This window comes from Pangasianodon hypophthalmus, chromosome 18, assembly GCF_027358585.1.
Source record: "Pangasianodon hypophthalmus isolate fPanHyp1 chromosome 18, fPanHyp1.pri, whole genome shotgun sequence".
In the NCBI taxonomy this organism is placed as follows: domain Eukaryota; kingdom Metazoa; phylum Chordata; class Actinopteri; order Siluriformes; family Pangasiidae; genus Pangasianodon; species Pangasianodon hypophthalmus.
In genome coordinates this window covers 21,088,527-21,112,860 of record NC_069727.1, presented here as the reverse complement: position 1 = coordinate 21,112,860, position 24,334 = coordinate 21,088,527, and the positions used below count along the sequence as shown (strand labels likewise).

General features: G+C 39.2%; 1 protein-coding gene across 11 annotated transcripts in view; it reads left to right on the top strand.

Moving 5' to 3' along the window:
- Positions 1 to 24,334, top strand: part of cacna1c (calcium channel, voltage-dependent, L type, alpha 1C subunit) — a 279,528-nt gene that overhangs the window by 210,330 nt on the left and 44,864 nt on the right. For 10 of the 11 annotated variants that reach the window (XM_053241767.1, XM_034313006.2, XM_053241768.1 and 7 more), the window contains 4 exons: positions 6,101 to 6,184; positions 10,733 to 10,780; positions 17,117 to 17,254; positions 17,369 to 17,434. In XM_053241767.1, coding sequence (XP_053097742.1) covers positions 6,101 to 6,184; positions 10,733 to 10,780; positions 17,117 to 17,254; positions 17,369 to 17,434 — 336 coding nt within the window. The remainder of the gene's footprint in view (positions 1 to 6,100; positions 6,185 to 10,732; positions 10,781 to 17,116; positions 17,255 to 17,368; positions 17,435 to 24,334) is intronic. The other variant, XM_053241769.1, reaches the window with a different exon arrangement.

Below are 24,334 nucleotides of genomic sequence, written 5' to 3'. Positions count from 1 at the left end.
GTGTGAAGGAGTGGAAACACTGGCAGAAGGGAGGCAGTCATCCATTTGCAGTTCTCAGCAGCCACTGCAATCTGGAGTACATCACATCAGCCAAAAGACTCAACCCCAAATAAGGCAGGTGGGCACCACTTCTCAAGATTTCTCTTGAATCTATCTTACAGACCTTACAGAAACTTAAACAGGAGTTTAACCATTCTCATTCAGATCATCCTGCTCTTCACCCCAGGGGTCTCCCTCATCACTGCCAATTGATCGCTTCTAGGAGCGAGTGTCAGGAGAGGGGTACTGTCACACCCTGTCCCTTGTCAAACCACAGCAGGAACAGTAGAACCGGATTCAATCCAATCCAGATATTATGATGTTCCAGATCACCTACCTACCAGTTTCAGCTGTGACTTATTTAGGACTCTCATTAGAAGGACTATAAATTCAAACATTGTTACAAACTAAGAAGAGTATTCTTCTCTCTTGAAAATTCTATTCAATTTTATTTGTATAGCACTTTTAACAATGGACATTGTCACAAAGCAGCTTTACAGAAATAAATGGATTCACAAAAATATATTGTAAATATTTAAATTTATCACTGTGAATTTATCCCTAATGAGCAAGCCAGTGGCGATGGTGGCAAGGAAAAACTCCCCGAGATGATATGAGGAAGAAACCTTGAGAGGAACCAGGCTCAAAAGGGAACCCATCCTCATCTGGGTGCAATGGATAGTGCGATTATGAATAAATCCCTTCTATTATTGTGTACTATAAGGACAAATAGTACAATTGTGCAACCAATAAATTCATCACAGTTTGGTCCAGTTGGTTAAAATCTATCCACTGTCCTCTGATGGAGTCCTGAGTATGAAGCTGCTCGTGGCAACTGCAGCCCCAAAGCCACTACAGCAATCGCAGTCCCAGGCCATTACAGTACAGCTCCCCATATGTGATCCCCAAGCCATCTCCACAGCCCCCAGGTGGCACCATCCCCAGCAATCCAAACAGTTCTTCAGGCCGTCCATATGGGGCCCCAGCAGCAGCGAGCAACTCAACCGATGAGAACTCCAACCAGAAGTAGGGCATCAGGATGGGTCAGGCAGCGAGGAGGAGCAGAAGGGGTCAGGATCACTGGCATCTCTGGCATCTCAGGAGTAGCATGTGTAGCTCGACAGAGAGTGAGGGAGAGAGAGAGATGGAGAGAAAGGAAGAGATTGTTAGGTGAGCTTTTGTCCTCTAATGGTTAAGCACGATGTACTTTGCATGCAGAGCGCAAGCAGGGACTTCGGCAAGACTAGCTATGACAGCATAACTAAAAGGGAGAGCCAGAAGCTAACACAGACATGGGGGCTCCTGGGACATAAAGCAGCCAGCCACTCCACCGTCGCTCTGGCTCTGGCCCCTTGTTTTAAATGATGGTGTGTGAGGTTGTGGAGGAAGACTCAAGAGACAGGTGGAATCTTAACTGAGCTCCAGGCTCATGTTTATTCAGACTGCACTTTTCAGTCCATTTTCAAAACTCAGCAGAAAACAACAAAAAACTTGCAGCTTTCACTCTGTCAGGTTCAAGATCACACTTCTTGGTGTGTGTATGTGTGTGTCTCACAAGCTCTGCCAAGCAGTTTCGCACTCTGTCTATCTTTCACAGGTGAGAATCACCATGTTACCTGCCGGTTCGACCTGCCTCCCCTCCTTCCACAGCTGATGCTCGACCATGGCCCCGTCGCCACAGATGGTTATCTGAGATGTCCCATGTTGTGCATATGGAACATGACATTTTCCTTGTTCCTTAATTTTTCACTTGTTGAAAAAATGTTGGAGATTTAAACAAATTTGAGGACAAGCCTATAAAGCTGGTCTCATTATGACTGCCATCTGAAGAGTGATGAAGGGAGGATAAGATTTGGTCTTTGCCAGTACTGTGAAGAGGCAGATAATCTCCTGGAAGAATGCACCAAATATCCTGCTACCCAGAAGCATAATGCAAAACAGGCCATCTTCTGTTTTCTATTACTAAATGACAAACATTGCTTGTTCCTTCACTTCCATAGGGGATCCTGAGTCAGCTCAGGAGGTCATAATTCCCTAGTGTTTTCCAATCTCAGTAAGGTTTTCACCAAGAGCAGAGCCATCAACCTTCCACCACACCATGCATGTGATTGTGTTGTTAAGTTTCAAGATCCACATCTCTGCACAGCCATATTTATTCCCTCTCCTATGAAGAGACCAACTGTGGAGGCATTGGTTGGAGGGAGCTCTGCTTCCTCTTGTGGTCTTAACTAACAATGGCAACCTCAAATACATGGGACAGCCAAGAGGATTAATCTTATTTTAATTTTATTCAAAAGTTTATTGTCGTTGTGTTTCAAACAATAAAATTCCACTAGTGACTTCCTAAGCTGAAGTCTAAAAAATTGCAAAATTGCACAAAGTCCCAAAATACTTCAATATAAAAATAAAAATAAATAAACAATATATGCAAATACAACAGTACAAGAATACAAAAGCTACACAAGTGCAAAGTACAACACGAACAGATTTCACACATAAGACAAATACAACTGAATATTGCACTTGGCAAATATTGTACATATGAAGAATTCCATGGATTGTAAGTAAAAAATGAGCCTTAGCGTTCGCAGACTAGATTTAACGGGTGATTCTCAGATAAAATGGGCTCAAATTTAGTATGGTAACACACTGTATTAGTGTGTGACACCTATGAACTTTGGAATATTTCATAACTAGATCCACCCATAGTCATAAAGGCAAAGTGGAAAGTAGATTTTGCAGTGGAAATGCTTATGGCTATACAGAAAGCACTGGAAATGCAAGGTACATACCAGCAATATGTAGGTGCTTCACTATACATTTAATTAATCACTCTCAATAAAATGGTCTCATTAGTTAATCAGTCTCATATAATATCTTTTTAAGTTTAGAAATTTAATTAGAAATTAAAATGACCAACCTTTCAATAAGTCAAAAAATATTAAGACCTCAATTTTAGTCAGAGACTTGGTTTCTGAAGGTTTTGTTGTGAATAGCTTGGCTTCTTGCAATATCAGAGTAATAACCATGATGAGGCAATAAGATGTTACGACTCAGTCTGGAGTCAGGCCACACAGCGTATGTTAAGGCAAGGGGTTATATATGTAAGGTGGAGAGGAATGAGTATCTGGTGCCCTAAGGATATTCATGTTTTAGTGAGGTTCTGTATACCACAAAGGAACCGGCGAAAACATCAGGGTGAACCAAGGCCACACTTAGAGCGTTATCGTACCGCATATTGCATATCTCATTATTTAACAAATTATCGCATTTTTCTTCAATATTGTGCAGCCCTAATTGTAAATAGGGACAGACAAAGAAGAGTTGTGTGTGTGAGAGAGAGGAATTGAATGTGTGTTGGTGTGCATGACCATGAGAGATGAAAAGAGAGATCACGCGTGTTTGGATGCTGTCTGCTCTAGAGCTCGCGTGTCTGTGTGAACGCTAAGCTTATAAAAATTAACAGCCACATGTGATACCCCTCTAAAAGTAATGAAACATTAAGGCCAATTCTTTTGTTTTTGCTATACACTGAAGACAATTGGGTTTAATATCAAAAAATGAATATGAGACGATAGATCAGAATTTCAACTTTCAGTTCCTGATATTTATATCTAGATGTGTTAAACCCACTCATTTTTCAAGTGATCAAAATGATTAGAACATGTGACTGACCACTGTTTCTTGTTCCCCAGGTGTGTCCTCTTAGATTGTTTAAACATTTAATTGCTCTGAATGTCCACTGGGTTTTTTCCCCTGTGAAGACTGCATTTTTTGTTAATAAGGATGAATAAACATGCAGACCACAGAGCTGTCTATGGGAGAAAAAACAAGCCATTTTGAAGCTGAGAAAAGAGAAAATTAATCAGAGCCATTGCACAAGCATTGGGCATAGCCAATACAACCATTTGGAATATACAGAGATACAGAGATGAGCTGCAGTTCCGGAGCAGCATTTTGTGGACTGATGAGACCAAGTTGAACCTCTACCAAAGTGATAGAAAGGCCAAAGTCTAGAGAAAGAAAGGATCTGCTCATGATTCAAAACATATGAGCTCATGGGTGAAGCCCGGTGGAGGTAGTGTCATGGCTTGGGCTTGCATGGCTGCTTCTGGAACAGACTCACTAATCCTTACTGATGATGGAGCTCATGATGGTAGCAGCAGAATGAAGTCAGAAGTCTACAGAAACATTCTGTCTGCCAATTTACAGAGAAATACATCCAATCTACTTGGTAGGAACTTCATCATGCAGCAAGACAACGACCCAAAACACACTGCAACACAACAAAGCACTTCATCAGGGGAAAAGTGGAAGGTTTTAGACTGGCCAAGTCCATCAGCAGACCTTAACCCAACTGAGCAGCATTTCACCTCCTGAAGAGGAGACTGAAGGGAGAAACCCCCCAAAACTAACAACAACTGAAAGAAGCTGCTGCTACAAGCCTTGCAGTTTTTGCAAGCAAGGAATTTTAAACTAAAAATGAAGTGTTATTTCCTTTAATTTACTTTAATACTATCTGTTCCAATACATTTGCTCATCTAGAATTGTGTGTTCTGCCACCAAAGGTGTATTGTTTAACACGTCTAGATGTACATATCAGGAAATGAAAGTTGAAATTCTGATCTATTGTCATATAGTCATATTTTGATCTCAAATCCAAATGTCTTCAGTGTATAGCAAAGAACAATAGAATAGGGCCTTACGGTTCCAATACTTTTGGAGGGGACTGTATGTAGCCATGCCTCCTGGTGTGTGAAACAAGGAGAGAGCAATAGGTAATAGAAATAAAAGGACTTTAAAAGACTTGCACATGTTGGATGACCAGCAATAGAAACTATAAGAATGAGTTAGTTTTCCATTGTTTATGCAGTAACGTTAATGGGAATAACGCTGGAGTTTGGATCTTATTTTTCCTCGACATAATCGGAGATCACTGACTGAGTGACTGTGTTAGTGACCACAGAATGAGATTACATGCAAAGATAAGTCAGAGAAGAAACAAGATTCATGGAGGTGCACGTGATTCCCTTTGTTTAAATGAATGCTGGTTTTAGTGAACAGTTTGTAGCTTCAACACAGTAAAACCTAGAAAGAAATAATAGTGAACACTAGCTTTTCCTGCCCAGATGTACAGTTACTTGTACAGTTTTACATGGGGAAAAAGAAAGACGAAAACATGTGCGATGCTACTGGGTAGCGTTGGTTGATTTTACACCATTGGGAGATGTAAGCATTTCTCTCATTAGGCTATATTTCATGTAGATTATGTATATTGAGGTAAATTGGGATGCATCATATGCATATGCATAAGTGATTAGTGGACGGTAACATTCGTGAACACAGATTCAATTCTGACTAATTAATTGGGCTTTAATCCTTTCTCATTTCAATGTTGTATGACACTTCAGATGTATACTCATGCATACATTATTCCATTCACTCAGTTTTCTACTGGTTTCTACACAACATTGAATTAGACCAGTAAGAGTTGTGACATAATCTGAGTATCAGAGAGAAAAAACATGTAGCATTCCCATAGGTTTATATTTGAAATAATCTCTTATTACTTGTGTTATTCATTTTAAATAGTTAATGCTGCACTTTTTCACGTAGGGTGCTAATAATACTATAGTTAACTAAGTGCTGATAATAGACATCTCTTGGCTAAAATTAATTAGTTAATTATTTTATGTTATTTGGGCTGCTAATTTTCTACAGAAATCTTGTTACATTTATTCATTCAGTATATCAGGTGTGTATAGGTATAACATTCCCTAAATACGAGCCTTATTCCAAGCCATCACAAATTTTTCCAACACAATTACCCCTATTTAAATTAAAGACATTTATTTAAATATAAAAAAAATTACAGGACTAGATTTGTTTACAGTACTAGAATTTTTTTATGGTTTTGCCACTTGTTGAAGATAATTCATGAGGATTTGTGTTTGTTGTATGAGTGTGAGACTTTTTTACTATAATAATCTGTTCAAGGCCAGTCTGCTAGTCTTATGCATGGTTGATGCTACCTGTCTAACTAACTCTTTATCCTGTATAGGGTTACTTTAGTGATCCTTGGAATGTTTTTGACTTCCTCATCGTAATTGGCAGCATTATAGACGTCATTCTGAGTGAAATAAATGTAAGTACACCACCATCTTTCTCTTTCTTTCTTGTGTTCAATCTTTCTGTATTCCATTTACCAGTATCTTCCTCTCTCAACCTTTTATTTTAGTATATACCATACTATCATTTTTCATTCAGTTCATACCCTGAATTTGGTTTCTCAAGCTGTACCTGTCCTGAAGGCTAGAAGGCCACTGAGAGGTTTGTTGTACACTGTCAGCAGCTTGTGGATGGAGGCAAATCAGGAAAAAAATGATCAAGTTGTAGTAAATTAGCTTTTCAGAAAATGAATGAAACAAGCTATGAGAGAGACAAATTTATTATGTCATACATGTTTTTCCCTGTGTCTAACAGAATGGAAACTAACTCACACTTACCTTTTAATGCAGTTATGACAAGTTGACTTTTTTAACCACTCCTCCTCTCATCTCTTGAATTGTTATATATCTACATGAAATAATCCATAAAGCAAAAACACATTTTTAGATGTTTTTGTAAATGTATTAAAAAATCAAAAACTGAAATCTCTCATTTAGATAAGTATTCATACCTTTGTCTGAAGGCACACTGAGTTGAGCTCAGGCACAGATTTAAAACACTGATGCTCGCCTACAAAGCCAAAAACGGACCAGCACCCACTTACCTTAAAACATTTATCACACCTCGCGTGGCATCACGCTCCCTCCGATCCTCTAGCTCTGCTCGACTGATCCCTCCATCTCTCAGGGTACACGGAAGACCTGCATCAACACTCTTCTCTGTTCTGGCACCAAGGTGTTGGAATAAATTTCCTCTAGATGTCAGAACAGCTGAATCACTGCCCTCTTCATGAAATGCTTAAATTAGCATTTTATTAAAACAAATAAATACATTAATAATAATAATAATAATAATAATAAACAACTTGTGTTGTCTGTGTGCTTACTATATTACCTCCCCAACAGAGTTTTTTAGACTGATAGTATTCTTAGTCCCTGCACTTTTGTAAGTCGCTCTGGATAAGGGCGTTGAGGGCATTTCATCCAGACAAAGTCCATAAATGTAGATGTAAATGTATAAGGTCCCACAGTTCACAATGCATGTCAGACCAAAAACCAAGCCATGAAGTCCAAGGAACTTCCTCTGCAATCATATTGTGATGGGATATAGATGTGGGTGAGGGTTTAAAACCATTTCTAAAGCTTTGAATGCTCCAAACAGCACAGTGGGCTCCATCGTTGTGAAATGAGTTTAGAACCATTACGTTTCATCTCTCTAGTCTCTACCATGACCAAGCCTGCTTTCTGAGTTTGGCCGGACAGCAGGCTTGGTCATGGTAGAGACTAGAGAGATGAAACGTAATTAGTAAAAGGCATTTAGCAGCCACTTTAAAGGACTCCGAGAGCATGAGGAAAAAGTTCTCTGGTCTGATGAGACAAAAAAAATGTAACTCTCTGGGATGAACTCCAAGCACTGGCACTTTCATGTCTCATGAAAACCAGGTACAACTGGCTAACACCATCTCTACGGTAAAGCAAGGTGGTAGTAGCAACAATGTTTGGTTGTAGTTTTCAGCAGGGATGAGGGATGAGGAGGCTATTCAGAATTGTGGGAAGAATGAATGCAGCTCCACGTCCAATCTGATCTGCCAAGAAGAATGGGAGAAACTGCCCAAATCAAAGTGTTCAAAGTTTTACAGTCTTCCAAAAAGACTCAAAGCTTGTAATTACTGCCAAAGGTGCTTCCACAAAGTCCTGAATGACCATCAGAATGTGTCTAAATGAGAGATTTCAGTTTTTGATTTTTTAATAACGTGCCAAAATATCCAAAAATATGTTTTTGCATTGCCAGAAAAGGTCAGTTTCATCCATTTTAAATGTAATCTATCTGTCTATCTATCTATCTATCTATCTATCTATACAGTACTGTGCAAAAAAGTCTTAGGCACATGCAAAGAAATGCTGTAGAGCAAAGATTTTAAAAATAATGAAACTAAATGTTTTTACATTAAAAAAAAACACTATAAAGAGCAGTAAACAGTAATAAATGAAACAAAGTCAGTATTTAATGTGACGATCCTTCGCTTTAAATAAATAAAGCAGTATCTGAGGTGCAGTGTGTGCAGTTTTATAAGGAAATGAGCTGGAAGTGTTACTGAGCATCTTGCAGAAGCAGCCACAGTTCTTCTGGAGACTTTGACTGTCGACTCGCTTCTTATTTCTGCAGCGAAACCCAGCAGCCTTCATTATGTTTTTATCTGAAAAGTGTCTCTTATGGAATCTGCTGCTTTCTTTACTGACATACAAACATTTTTCTGTAACATTTCATTTTGTGCTGGAAAACTAATGTTTGGAATCTAAAATGTTTTTGTACTGAATCAATAATGTAGAAGTCAGAAAATAAACATCTATAACAAAGTTTGTACTTTAAAAAAAAAAATAGGGTGCCAAGACTTTTGCACAGTACTGTATGTGTATATACATATGTATATATATAGAATATGCGTGTGTGTGTGTGTGAAGTTAGAACGTGGCACCTTTGGTGGCAGTCCACACAATATTTAGGTGAGCAAAAATACTGGAACAGATAGTCTTAAAGTAAATTAAAGGAAATAACACTTCATTTTTAGTTTAACATTCCTTGATTGCAATAACTGCATGAAGCTGGTGATCCACTGACATCACCAAACTCTTACGTTCTTCTTGGGTGAAGCTTCTCCAGGCTTGTAGCGCAGCTTCTTTCAGTTGTTGTTAGTTTTGGGGGGTTTCTCCCTTCAGTCTCCTCTTCAGGAGGTGAAATGCTGCTCAGTTGGGTTAAGGTCTGCTGATGGACTTGGCCAGTCTAAAACCTTCCACTTTTCCCCTGATGAAGTGCTTTGTTGTGTTGCAGTGTGTTTTGGGTCGCTGTGTTGCTGAAGTGTCTTGATGAAGTTCCTCCCAAGTAGATTGGATGCATTTCTCTGTAAATTGGCAGACAGAATGTTTCTGTAGACTTCTGACTTCATTCTGCTGCTACCATCATGAGCTCCATCATCAATAAAGATTAGTGAGTCTGTTCCAGAAGCAGCCATGCAAGCCCAAGCCATGACACTACCTCCACCGGGCTTCACCCATGAGCTCGTATGTTTTGGATCACGAGCAGATCCTTTCTTTCTCCACACTTTGGCCTTTCCATAACTTTGGTAGAGTTTAATCTTGGTTCCAGAACTTTTATGGCCTCTATATTTCAGCTCTCGAAGTCTTCTTCAAGCGGTGCATTGTGGTACCTTCACCGCTGCCCTGTGGAGGTTGTTGGTGATGTCACTCACTGTTGTTTTGGGGTTTTTCTTCACCGCTCTCACAATGTTTCCGTCATCAGCTGGTGTGTTGTTTCCATGGCAGACATGTTGATGTCTGGTTTTTAGTACACCAGTGGGTTCTTTCTTTTTCAGGACATTGTAAATTGTTGTATTGGCTATGCCTGATGCCTCTGGAATGGATCTGATCAATTTTCTCTCTTTTCTCAGCTTCATAATGACTTGCTTTTCTCACATAGACAGCACTCTGGTCTTCATGTTGGTTTATTTTTTTTAACAACAAATGCTGTCTTCACAAGTGAAAACCCAGGGCTGAAACCAAGAATAGACATTAAGAGCTAATAACTGTTTAAACAGGGCAAATCTGGCCAACAAGAAACACCTGTCAGTCACATTCCGATAGATTTGATCACTTGAAAAATGTGTGGGTTCAAACAAAAGGTGCCACGTTCTAAATTGTTTAACACACACACACACACACACACACACATATATATATATATATATATATATATATATATATATATATATATAATGAAATGAAAACTGAAATTCTGATCTATCATTTCATATTAATCTTTTGATCTCAAAATGAAATGTTTTCTGTGTATACCAAAAACAAAAGAATTGGCCTTGCTGTCCCAATACTTTCGAAGGGGATTGAATGCCTGGATTTAGATCATGCTTCTCTTGCATTCTCAGAAAGTACATTGTGAGTTACTTGATCAACCATGCAGTGTGTGTGTGGAACATGCATGGAGAGGGCTGTACAGTGTATTTTCGTGTCTTTATACCATGTAGATACTCGGTGTGCATCCCTTATGCCTCCACACACCAACATAATCACACGCATGTAGAAAATACGTAACATGTAGTTTCCCATTTTGATACATATCCAATACACTTGAATGACAGTTCACACTGGAACTATCCTAGTGGTCAGACTGCAATAATGAGCTTTCTGGTGAAAGTAATGCGTCACAGACTTTCTCCAGTTTGGGGTTGCAGATCCAGACTTGGATAGTATGCACTTTTGTTTGTGCATTCTAGTGCCTTCAGGTGCAGACAAAGATAATGCTATGAGGCATGTTGTCTTTACTGGCCACTGCAGATGTAATCACACACACACACACACACACACACACACACACACACACACATGCAGAATACAACAACTAGTACAGTGAAAAACTTATACATACACTTACATAACTTAAAACTCTTTTGTGGCAGCTGTGTGATATGAGGTCAGCAATGCAATAGCTTTGATCTGTCTTCCTTTCTTTAAAGCCAGCTGACCCTTCTTCCTCTACTCCTTCCTCTGTGGTAAGACCAATGGTAAGCACTGGTGGTAATCAAACCCCACCTCACAGTCTATCCCCTTCATTAAACTTGGCCTTCCTGTCATTAAAGCCATCCAGGCTCCAGCATGTCATACTCACGCACCTCCATAGAAACACAAACTCACAAAACGTGTGATTATTAGATTACTGGGCAGATATGTATCAACAAAAATATGCAATGTGTCTGTTGTGTTGTTTTGGCCCACATCATGCCCACCCCATCTGTTGGCATCACCATCTGTCATGGTGCACAGTGGTCACATGACCATTGCTCTCTGTGTGGTATAGTGCCAGGCTTCTCCTGATTTGTTTTGGTATTGGCATTTACCAGAGTGCAATATTACAAAGGACAGAAATCAACTGGTAAAAATACATTTGTCATGGAATTAATGTATTATCTGTTGATTCTCATTTTTTAATTGGGCTATATGTCCATGTGTCTGTACATACATATACATATACATACACATACATACATGAGTTTTTATCTAAAATATTTCCACTGCATATGTCCAATTCAAATTTACTGACTTTGTGCTTATAAATATGAACAAAAAAGTATTTATTAGACATTAAAAATATGTAAAAAAAAAAAAAAAAAAAAGAAGACATTGATATGGAAAATCAGAAAATACTACTGAAGCCTGTGGAATGACTTGATGTGGGCTGAGTACGGAGATCCACTCTCAGTTTGATAGATCTGGAAGGAAGAGTGGAATACAATTGCCAAATCAAGACGTGATAAGTTGGTAGACACTTACTTATAAAGACTGACTGCTATATTACCAGCAAAAGGTTTTATAACAAGCTAGAAGTTAAGAGCTGGGCACACTTATATAAGTTTTCTTTTTCTTTTTTTCCAAAAATATTTCAGGCATTTTTCATGTTTCTCACTTGAATTTTGTTGGTTGCATCACATTAAAGGTAGAAAAAGATCTGATATGATATACTGTATCTTGCTTTCATTTTTTTTACATCACAAAAAAGAATCAAGAGCGAGGCTGGTTTGATGAGCTCTTTATTGGAAGTGGTAGCACTGTGGGCCGGTGAGGAACGAGTGGAGAAGCACAGGCCAGAGACAGAGCACGAGGAAATTAGAAGCTCTTCAGAGTGGCTCGAGTGAAGCGGGGTATGGCAGCAGCGAGAGTAGCATCGTTGTCTTCTGAATCTGCGAACAAAACATATGATTGAGTCAGAATTAGAATGGTTCCGGCAGCTAACCTCTTTCCACACCGTCCTTTATACAGCCACACGCCAGCCGTGCTTCATTTCTGCGCTCCACCCCCGAGCTACGGGCTTCTCTGTCCACAAAACCAGTGCTGAAGGGGTGCTGAAGGGGTGCTGTCCATTCAGGGAGCGTGCGGTGGATTTGGCGTGTGGTGCAGCAGCCCACCGTCACAATATGTATGCTGCAAAAAAAGATTTTATGCACCTGTTGACATTATAAAAGATGTTGCCATTGTCTGAGAAGATTTCACACAACAAAAACCAATCAAGGTGAAGGTCAAGGAGCATCCTAAAGTTCTCAGAAGATTATTAAGCAACACTCAAATGGAAAAAGCTACAGAGCCACAACAAAGACCTTAAACATCCCTGTCAGTACAATTGGTTTCATAAAGTGAAGGTGGAAAGTTCATGGAACCAGAGCTCATCATTCCTGGACAGGTGTGCCACACACGATTTCACAAGCACTCTAATGATAAGGAAAGTAAGACAGTCAGTCTCTTCATGTTTGGAGAAAGAAGGGTTATGCATATGATCTCAGTAAAACCCACAGTACCCACAATGAAGTATGAAGGTTTTTCTCTGCGAATAATACTCGGGCATTACACATCATCAAAGAAACATGAATGGAGTGATGTACTGGGACATGTTAGAGGAGACTTTAATTTCAGAGGAATGAACCAATATTGAACCACAATGCTGTAAAAAGCTAATTACATCTTACTGTAGATGTCTCAATGCTGTAATTGCCAACAACAACATTGCAACAAATTTCTAATGTTGGTGATTTGTGGTGCCTGAATACTTTTTTTCATATCAGTTTCATTTTTTTAAACATTGTTCATACTTATGAGTACATACCTTTTTTGTTTATATTTATAAGTACAAAGTCAAAAGACATTGGGCCTCATTTATCAAGCTGGATATGAACAGATTTATTCGAAAATCCAGTGTAGGAGCATTTACACATGAAATTTGGCATTCATGAAAATCCCGTTTTGGGGGAAAAAAACATTCATATTGTACATGAGCTCCTTAGTGTGTATAAATTGACACATAAGAAGAATAACGAATGCACCTCAATTGATCAGTTTCAGTAATATAATTGTGATGAGTGATCGCCAGGACTTGATTCAAGCGGGAAACTCGAGACTGCCAAATCAGATCTATGTCTCTGTTGGCTCATCTTTTATTAGAGAAGAAAGAAGCCTGCTTTTGTCATGTATGTATGAATGATAACTTGTACCAGTGTACTTTGATGTGAAAATTCGGAGCTCCTATGCAAAATGCGTAAAGGTTGGCAGGTCATATACATTATATGGCCAAATGTCTGTGGACAGCTGATCATCACACCCATACATGGGCCTGTCAGGTTAACGCAAACTGTTGCCACAAAGTTGTAAGCACACAATAGTTCAGAATGTCTTTGTATGCTGTAGCAGTAAGATTTCCCTTCACTGGAACGAAAGGGTCCAAACCTGTTTCAGCATGTATACATATCTGGTTCAGTAGTTGATTAAAGTTATGTTCTGCAAATTGGTATTTGTTGGTATTGGTATTTGTTCTTCTTGAGCACTAAATAGATACAGATCAGATGAAGATAACTGCATTGTGCTGCACCCCAGTATGCTTTTTGTTGTGTATTAGAACGGGATTTTATTCTGCTCCTTTTGAATTGACTCTCCACAGAAATAAAATTAAATAAATTTAGATGTCCTCTGAGTTATTTTTTTTTTAAATCTAAAAACTGCTTAATAAGTACCTAACCCCCTTCCTTTTAACAGTCTAAATTAGGACTAATATTTATTTATTAATTCAAAATTTTCTTGAGCATGCACACTGGATATGTTAAACAGGGTGTAGCTGGAGAAGGTTATAAAAAGATGGGCAAAGTTTGAACCTTCCTAGGAGCACTATAACTAAATGGAAAAATGGCACAACCCAGAAACTACCGAGAACACCAGAGGTCTAATCTGTGCCACAACAGAGTTAAAATATATAGAGAGCACACTGGTCACATGATCACATTCTTTCATGGAGAGCCTGCGGAATCTACAGTGAAGTGTGATAGCCTGATCGCTCCAGATCACAACAAGCAGCACGGATTATATGTTATATGGTTACATGACCATGTTATAACAGTTAAAAAGGGCTCCTCAGTAGCTTAGAAACAATACCAGAGGCAATGGAAATCAGGAGTTTCTGCCATGGAGCTCATTATGTTTCAGTCCATCAATTTCAAAGTCCCAAGGTCAGACACTTTGTTTATTCAATCAAAATTTTTGGGAGAACTTATAAATTTATTGATTTATTTTTAGGATATGGCGAATCTGTAGTATATTTTGTTTACAATATTAAACCTCTGTTCATAGCAATTTTTGATTTATTTAGTTTTACACAGACAAAAATGCACATTCTTTTGCATTGTTTATGATTCAGAAATAAACAAGAAGTCTTTTCAGTCATAAATTTTCTTCATTCAGATTTTGTTCAAAATATAGGAGTTAAACTGAATTGAATTGAAATTGTGAAGCCAGTATTGTGCATCAAATCGAATCGTGACTGGAGCACATCGTTACACCACTAATAGAGACACATCTCAAACAGATCAAATCAGTAATTGCTGCAAAAGGACAAGGCTCACTCTGGAGAGTGAATACTTATTAATTAAGGAATGTTTAGATTTTTTTTTATATATATATTTCTCAGGACATCAACATTATTTACTGAATTTTATTTCTGTAGAGAGTCACTTCAAAAGGAGCAGAAAAAAAATCACATTCTGAAATACTTACATTTGATGTTGCAACACAGCAAAAAGAAAAATAATCACTAGGGTGTGAATACTTTCTGGACACCTGGCCATCACAACCAGATGTGCTTGAACATCCCTTTCCAAAACCATGGGAATGCAAAAGGTTCCCCCTTTGCATCTATTACAGCCTCCACTGTTCCAGCTTTCCACTAGATGTTGGAGCGTGGCTGTGGGGATTTGTGTTCATTCAGCTACAAGAGCATTAGTGAGGTCAGGCGCTGATGTTGGGTAAGGAGTCTCCAGTTCCAGTTCATCCCAAAGGTGTTCAGTGGGGTTGAGGTCAGGGCTCTGTGCAGGACACTCGAGTTCTTCCACTCCAACCTTCACACACCATGTCTTCATGGAGCTTGCTTTGTGCATGGGGCAAATTGTAATGCTACAACATACAAAGATATTCTAGCTAATTATGTGCACACACACACACACACACACACACACTATATATATACATACACAGAGATCAGCCATAACATTAAAACCACTGACAAATGAATAACGTTGATTATCTCAGTACAGTGGCACCTGTAAAGGTGAGGGATTTATTAGGCAGCAAGTGAACAGTCAGTTCTTGAAGTTGATGTGTTGGAAGCAGGAAAAATGGGCAAGCGTAAGGATCTGAGTGACTTTGACAACGGTCACATTTTGATATCTAGACGACTGGGTCAGAGCATCTCCAGAACAGCAGGTGTTGTGGGGTGTTCCCGGTGTGCAGTGGTTAGAACCTACCAAAAGTGGTCCAAGGAAGGACAACCGGTGAACCAGCGACAGGGTCATGGGCTCCCAAGGCTCACTGATGCACGTGGGGAGTGAAGGTCCGTCTGGTCCGATCCCACAGAAGATCTACTGTAGCACAAACTGCTGAAAAAGTTAAAGCTGCTCTGATAGAAAGGAGTCAGAACACACAGTGCAGTGCAGCTTGCTGCGTATGGAGCTGCGTAGCTGCAGAGCGGTCAGAGAGCCCATGCTGACCCTGTCCACCACCCAAAGCTCCTACAATGGACACGTGAGCATCAGAACTGGACCATGGAGCAATGGAAGAAGGTGGCCTGGTCTGATGAATCACATTTTCTTTTACATCATGTGGAAGGCCGGGTGCTTGTGTGTCGCTTACCTGGGGAAGAGATGGCACCAGGATGCACTATGGGAAGAAGGCAAGCTGGCAGAGGCAGTGTGATGCTCTGGGCAATGTTCTGCTGGGAAACCTCGGGTCCTGGCCTTCATGTGGATGTTACTTTGACATGTAGGAATGATTTGAGGAACATGACAAAGAGTTCAAAGTGTTGAATTGGCCCCCAAATTTCCCAGATCTCAATCTGATCGAGCATCTGTGGGACGTGCTGGACAAACAAGTCCGAACCATGGAGGCTCCACCTCACAAGTTACAGGACTTAAAGGATCTGCTGCTAACGTCTTGGTGCCAGATACCACAGCACACCTTCAGAGGTCTTGTGGAGTTCATGCCTCGACGGGTCAGAGCTGTTTTGTGGCACAAGTGGAACCTACACAATAATAGGCAGGTGGTTTTAATGTTATGGCTGATTGGTGTATATTCTCTGGAGCCTGGATTTACTGAATTTACTGGATGAGTGGAAAATATCTTCCAAAAATAATCCCTAAAGTGGAGTTTTCATGATGATGAACACTGTATAACATGTCAATCCAAAGTCTAGATTTAGATCATTTCCATTAAACCATTCAGTAAGCCCTTGTTCCGTGTAGATGGGGACATTGTCTTCCTGGAAGAGACATCTATAATCAGAATAGACATGTTTCATCAGAGGATAAACATGATCAGTCAGAATAATTTTGTATTGATTTGCAATGACATTTCATATCCACATTCTTGACATTGTTTGGACCAAAACAATGCCAGCAAGATTGGTGTATGCCACACACATTCACCCAATTATCATGAATATGCTGAAAGATGACTAATTTGACCAGTCTACATCTCTGTAGACCAGTATATATGGTTTTTCCACTAATGAACTCCAAAATGTGTATTCATTTTTGTAATATGGTGATTTATGGCCCGCACCTTACTATAATAACCCTCTCTATATAGTTATTGGTGAATATTTTTTTTTTTACAAATCGACCAGATACTGTAATTTACACTATCTTGCCTTGAGCTCACTGTAGGCTGTAATAGATAAAAATGCATATCATTATATCCATTATATCATTATTAAAAATATATATTTGTGTTTTTTGTGTCTGTATGTGTTGGGATTGGGTGGTTCCTGTGTATGTGTGTTCATGCTTTCTTGTCTGTCTGTGAAATGCTGAAAGGGGTCCCAGAATACAGAAGATAATGCCAGGATTTCCATTACCTTCTTTCGACTCTTTCGAGTTATGAGACTGGTAAAGCTGCTTTCACGTGGAGAGGGAATTCGGACCTTGCTGTGGACCTTTATCAAATCTTTCCAAGTGAGAAGTGACTTAGATTTTATTTTAGAAATAAATTCAAAAATGAAATAAATAATGAAAAAAATACACAAATAATCCTTTTTGATTTTGTTTGTTTTCTCTGTATCTCTTCAGGCACTTCCTTATGTAGCATTGCTCATAGTAATGCTTTTCTTCATCTACGCTGTTATTGGAATGCAGGCAAGTCTTCAGTCAATATCCTCTGTCTCTAATTTGCTTTCTCTCTATTCAATACAGATGTCTTTATTTCTTACAACGTAGTCACCCTGTTTATTAATAAGAATGCCACGTAACTTAATGAATTTACACATTAATGTGGAATTAAAATGGGGAAAGTGTCACTATTCCACATAAAGATCCTCTATAATGTTGAATTGGAGAAAAAAATCTACATTATCTGCTCTGTCTACACAACACTACACTACACTCCCTGGTCATTTATGCAGTTTTCAGCCAATCATGTGCCGTAAATGCATAAAATCATGCAGATACAGATCAAGAGCTTCAGTCAAGGTTTATAACAAACATCAGAATGAGGAAAAAGTGTGATCTCTGTGACTTTAACCGTGGCCTGGTTGTTGATGCCAGATGGCTAGTCTGAGTTTTTCAGAAACTGTTGATCTCCTGCTGGGATTTTCACACACAGCAGTTTCTAGAGTTTACACAGAATGGTGCGAAAAACAAAAAACACTGAGTGAGAGACAGACTATAGTTTATTTTTTAATGTGAGGTTATTTCTTTGTTTCATAGAAGTTGATGAGGACTGCAAAATTGTTATTTTTAGGCCCTGATAAATAAAAACATAGAATTGAAGGAGGGTGTACGTTCCTTTTCCCCCTGATTGTAGTATAGTATGAAAAACACACAGCACTTTAAAAAATAAAATAAATAAAGTGGTAATTTAAGTACTTCATGAAGAGGTAGGTCTTTAGCCTTCCTTGTAACCTGAGAATGGTGTACTTGCATCTTGTTGGTGAGTGTTGTCAGCCATGCTCCATGGTGTAGGGGTGGCTATAGAAATATAGAACAACATCTGGCAACTTTCTCTGGTGAGCTTTCTCACCAAAACTGAACAGTAGAAGATTGGTTTCAGCTGTACAGTTTCACTGAGCCTGTGCTTACAGTAGCCTTATTTTCCTGGGCTATAGTTTCCTGTAGCCCAAGGTTAGATATTTAGTACATTCTGAGATGCTTTTTTTGTTCACCATGGCTGTAAACAGTGGTTAGTTGAGTCACTATATTCTTCCTGTCAGGTCAAACTAGTCTGGCCACTCTGTATATACTATATATATATTAGGGCTGTAGCAACACAATGTCTTGTATGCATCAGTATATAGAACAATACATTCCACAGAGTGCATAATAAAGTAGGCTATTCATCATAAAAATTACTGATTATATTATGTCAGGTATAATAAACATTTAAACTTAATCAAGCTCCGTAACTTTCCCTTTATCTCTAATTGGGAGGAGCTACAGGGTGTTTTTTTTTTTTTTTAAAAAGTTTCTCTGAAGCATGCTGATTTCATGAGAAAATAAGCTAAAATACTAATATACTAGCATATCAGCGACAACTTTCAGCTGCACACAGGAGCCAGAAGATTCCCCCAATTCTGTAAGGTGTGGTATAAGGCAGCACTTCAACTTCCCAGGAAGTTACAACACTGACAGCCAGTGAGTCGTGGGCCAAAACTTGATAGTGTGTGGAATCCACTGAATGTGTGTATAATACACTCGCGATAATACTGAAAACAAACAGCTACTACAGCAGGCACATAATCAACAGAAGATGGAAACCTGAGGCACATATTCAGGTGTTGCTTATTCTTGCTCTATGGAAAATGTGTCATATTGAAGCACCACTGTACAGGTGAGGCCAAAGGTTTACATACACCTACCCTAAAGATATTCAGTATTATTTCTATATATTTCCTCCACATATTTGATGTTACACCATACATTTCTTTTATTAAGTGAATTAGGACATATATTTTGTTCACATCAGAGGAAATTTTAAAGCAAGCCATTAGAGATTTCAATTTTAAAGCAATTCATTAGAGGTTTATTTCAGCTTTAATTCACTCTCTAGCAGGTCTAAGGTCTGGAAATCTAAGGCAGATATTTTTGCATTATTTTTGTGTATCAAAAATGTATCATATAGAGACACCACCATAAGTTATCTTATCAAATTTGAATTTTGTATATCATTACACTCCTTTAATTTAAAAAGGATCAAATTTACTTTTTTGGTCATCAAACTACACACAATAACCCATAATGACGAAGTGAATTCAGATTATTTTTGCAAATCTAAAGTATCTGCTTTGTACCTTAGGTACATTGACAATCATTTTGGAATCACTACCGGCGCACTTTCAGAACTTTCTACTTATTCCACATTTCACTCAGCCCTGGAATATACATGGAGTACTGCACTCCTTGGGTCGAGCATAACATTTTTGGACATGGCCCTGAAATCAGAAGATTCTTCCTTGAAAACCACAATCCATTATAAGGCTACAGACTTCCCATCCCAAAAAAATCCATTCCTCATTTTCACATAATGCGACTTAATCACATTTGCTCTGAGAATGGAGTGAGTGAGATTTTTAAAAAAGTGAGGAAATGTGTGATTATTTTTATAACACTGGATTCCCTGAGAAAGTCATAGACCATGCAATGGACCATATTACATCTACTGAGAGAAATTATGCAATAAACTCTTTGGTGCTCTCTTATCATTCCACTCATATAACAGCAGGATGATCAGGGGAATGCTTTCCTTTTAAAGAAACCATCACTCATCTCCTACAGATGGGAAAAAAACATGCATGTCGGAAATTAACTAAATGTGTAACTATGGTGCTTCTGAATGCAACTGTCCTAGACGTTCCACTTGTAATTTTTTAACACAGCCACTAAAATCAAAGGCCCTAAACAGTATTTGTCATTCATCTCTCATTGTCTCATCATGCAGCACCATAAGAGTTGTCTGAAACTGAGACTGATTGTTTTGTTGAGCAAATTCATACCATCAGAATGAAGGAGTTTTCCTTTGGAGTGGCACTTAACATTAATGACATCTCTGTTTGCATAGCTAGCTGTTGTTAGGGACACAATAAAGTAAGGAAACATGGAGAGAAGGAGCTAATCTACATCTCACAACTTGAGCCTCATGGAATGAATGTCATGATTTGACAACAGCTATTACATCATCAAGCATTTTGAATATCCACGTTCTTCACCTCCTACAGACTCAGAAGCACTGCTGATGATCTTTAGTTTTTTTCTTGTAGAACCTACAGACTTTATAGAACACAGTTTAATTAATACTTTTTTTTTTCAAACATACAACTATGAATTGCAGTGCACATACACATATCTTTTTTGTTTGCAAGATGAATTTGGCAAATGGACACAAATTCTACTTGCTGTTTGCTAAAGAATATGAATCTGGCACTAAAAACTAAAATATAGCATATAACATCACATAGTATGGAAGGGTAATAAAACAATGAAAAATAGCCAAACTGTACCAAAATGACAGTTTATCAGACAGCAACTATCAGTGCTACTGCTCAGCATACACCATACACTTGATATTGTACCTTAGGCATGTGTATTTTTCCAACTTACTAATACATGCAACATAATAATGACATTTCACCTTTGATATTTGATCACGAGTGACTCTCTATGAAATGCCATTACATTTTCCCCCTTTTAAGTTTCTCCCAATGTTTTCAGAACCTTACAACTGGAGCTGTCTCCTTTGCCTGCCCCTTTTGTGAAACTCTATGAGATCTGTCTACATAATGTAGCACCCATACCTGTGCTGTCTTGATACAGTTCATCATGCAAATTATTTTTTGGATTGGAGTAAACTGGCAAGTTGTAGATTCCATCAGGGATAAGCTGATGAAGATGGTGTACCATCCCTACTGCTTGTGTTCTGCTTACAGACTCCCATTCATTGTGTGGCTGAAAAATTTGCTGACACATCTTCCATAGACATGGACTGAGACAGTATGTGAACTGGCTGGTTATGAACTGACTGAATGTGTCTGACTAAAGCCCACCTCTGCTAAACTCATGCTAATGTTGGCTCTACCCTCGCAGCTTGATCATTTGACATACAAAATGCTTCTTAAACTGAGATCTCCAACACTTCTCTAACATCTCTGAGGAGCTTGTTTGTTGGGTCATAACAATTATGTAGCCCAAATCTGAGAAAAAGTACACAGCTCAAGACTTCAGATACCATGTTTCTGGAGCCTGGGACGTAAAGTATTTGATGTCACTGGTATAGCAGGCCAATTTAGACACAGATTGCTGCTTGCAACAAACAAACTTTGGCCTAGTCATTAGTTGAGTAAACATATTGTCATCCTTCCAGGTGGTCAACTTTTAGCCAGTGACTGAATTTGTGCCAGGAACTCCAAATGGTGAGCTTGGTAATTCTTTTGAGATGGGGTTAACGACATGTTAGCAAAAGCTACCTGTCTGATTCTGGGGTCTCCTTCCTGGACCTGTGCAGCACTGCACCAAGTCCATGTAAAGAGAGTATAAATCAAGTGAGGCCTGTTCAAATCTGGATGAGCCAAAACAACAGGGTCAGTAATTGCTGTCTTAAACTTTTCATCAATTTGGTCTTGTTCAGCAGTCCACTTAATTCCTGGTCTTTTACAGCAGTTTTACTTGGTCTACCACTCCTTTCCTTTGCGTGTATATCTTTGCCAGCCAGAAGAAATCTGTGTACTCACGCAGTTCTCCTGTGTTCTTCCCATATGAGTACCAGGGGAGAAGCATACTTGCTGGACTTCTATATAATTTTATTTTCCTCCAATTAATTTTGAATACTTTTCTTATTTTTTGGTACTGACTCAGTGGAACATGCAGGAATGGCAGTCTGAATGGCTTGTGGTCAGTTAGGTGAATTCTGGGGACAAAGCCCTTAGCTTTCCCACAGTCAAGGTGATGTTGTGAGATGTCATTATAACAAACAATTCAGTCATCCAGCTCACTTCTACATTTCTCTCATAAGTCATAAAGTCTGACACTCATGTAACTCTTGGTGTAGTCAATGTCACAGTCAGTGGTGGTACCATGAGAACAACCAACTCTAAATAGACAACACATGGAAAGAGGTCAGTGAGTTTTGCATGGTGTCTGATTCACAGAGGTTTGTCAGAGATCTTTACCATCTGTCCTCTCACAAGTGTGCTACTACTCTAGTGCCCATGGTGTGGGGTCAGTTAGAACTGCGCTGCCTGGTGACAGAGGAGTTGTCTTTGGTAGTTTACCCCACATAGTCTACTCACAACTAGGCTCAAGGTACAGTGGACATAAAAAGGCCACACACTCCTGTTAACATTGCAGGTTTTGTGATTTGAAAAAATAAAACCAAGATAAATCATGTCAGATCTTTTTTTTCTAATGTTATAGAATTATAGCAACCAACAAAATGCGAGTGAAAATTTTTTTTAAACTTTTAGGGCAAATAAAAGAAAGAAAACACTTACAGTAATCTGGTTGCACAAGTGTGCACATTATCATACACCTTTCATCAGTGAAGTGATTCTGAGTAACAATCAGCTGAGTAAAGATCAGCAGTTTCTGTAGGAGTTTCTTGACATCTTGGTTTCATCCAAACTGCTGAAGCCATCGTCCACAAAGAGCTTACAAACGAGATCTCATTGTTGAAAGGTATTGATCCAGAGAGGGGCACAAAAGAATTTCCAAAACATTAGATGTTTCGTAACATTATAATTAACATTAACGTCTAGTGCATCTAACATTTCACAGTGTTCCATGATACATCTAATGTTTTGGAAATTCTTTTGTACCCCTCTCCTGATCAATACTTTTTACAATGAGATTCAGTACATCATTCCGTACTTCAGCAGTCAGATGAAACCAAGAAGATGTCAAAAAAAGTCCTAAAGAAACATCTGATTTTTATTTGGGGTTAAACAGAATAACTTCATTGATGACGTGTATGATAATTACTTTTGTACATGAGTTTGAATGTAATTGATTAATTCTGAGCACATGATTCATTATAAAAGGGTGTGTGTGCACACTTGTGCAACCTGTTTACTGTTTCCTCACCTAGCTATAAAGTTAAACTATACTGAATGTATTATTATTAGTATTATTAGTAGTAGGAAAATTATTGCCTTATTGCATTATAAATTTAATTCAATATGCTTTAACTGGTAAAGTTTGTTTATGGGCAGAACATGCACTTATGCAGGGACACCGGGGACTAACAGTGCTAGAGCTAAGAGCGAGCCTCCCCTAGATATTTTTTGGGGGGCTATACTGCTCGCAGCTGGGGCAGAATCAGCTGCAGCTCTGCGTAATGTCAGCACCAAAGCCTCTCCAGCCCTGCATGAGCTTAGCACAGATGCACATACAGCCCTGAATGCAGGCTTCATCCAGTATGTCGCTCCAGCCCAGTCTCCACCTATCCCATCCCATCTTCTCAGAGGATGTCGCTCTGCCTCCAGGCTTCACCAAGGTTATCGGTCTGCGTCTGGACTCTGCCAGGGATGATGTTCTGCCCCAGTATTCACCGCGGTCATCTCTCTGTGTCCTGGCTCCGCCGAGGTCTTCTTTCCACTCCCAAGCTCCATCGAGGATGTGGCTCCACCGAAGTAGTCTCTCCAATGTAATGATCACTCTGCCTCCTGGCTTTGTCAAAGTTGTTGCTCCCCTGCCTTCTGGCTTCACAGACATCATCTCCTCTCCGCCTCCTGGCTTTGCAGATATCATGTTTTCTTCACCTCCTAATTTTACTGACACTGGCTTCTCTCTTCCTCCTGGCTTTGCAGACGTTGTGTTTTCTCTGCCTCCTGGCTTTGTCGGCGTCGTCTCCCCTTTGCCTCCTGGCTTCACTGACTTTGTCTTCTCTCTGCTTCCTGGCTTCTCTGTCTTCTCTGCTTGACATCAGCTCCTCTCTGTCTCCACGCATTGCTCAAGACCCGCCTCAAGGTCCTTGGCAGCTGGAGCACATTGGAACAAAGGTTCCAGGACCTCCTATATTGACTTTGTGGCACTTCTGGAGCCTAGCATTAA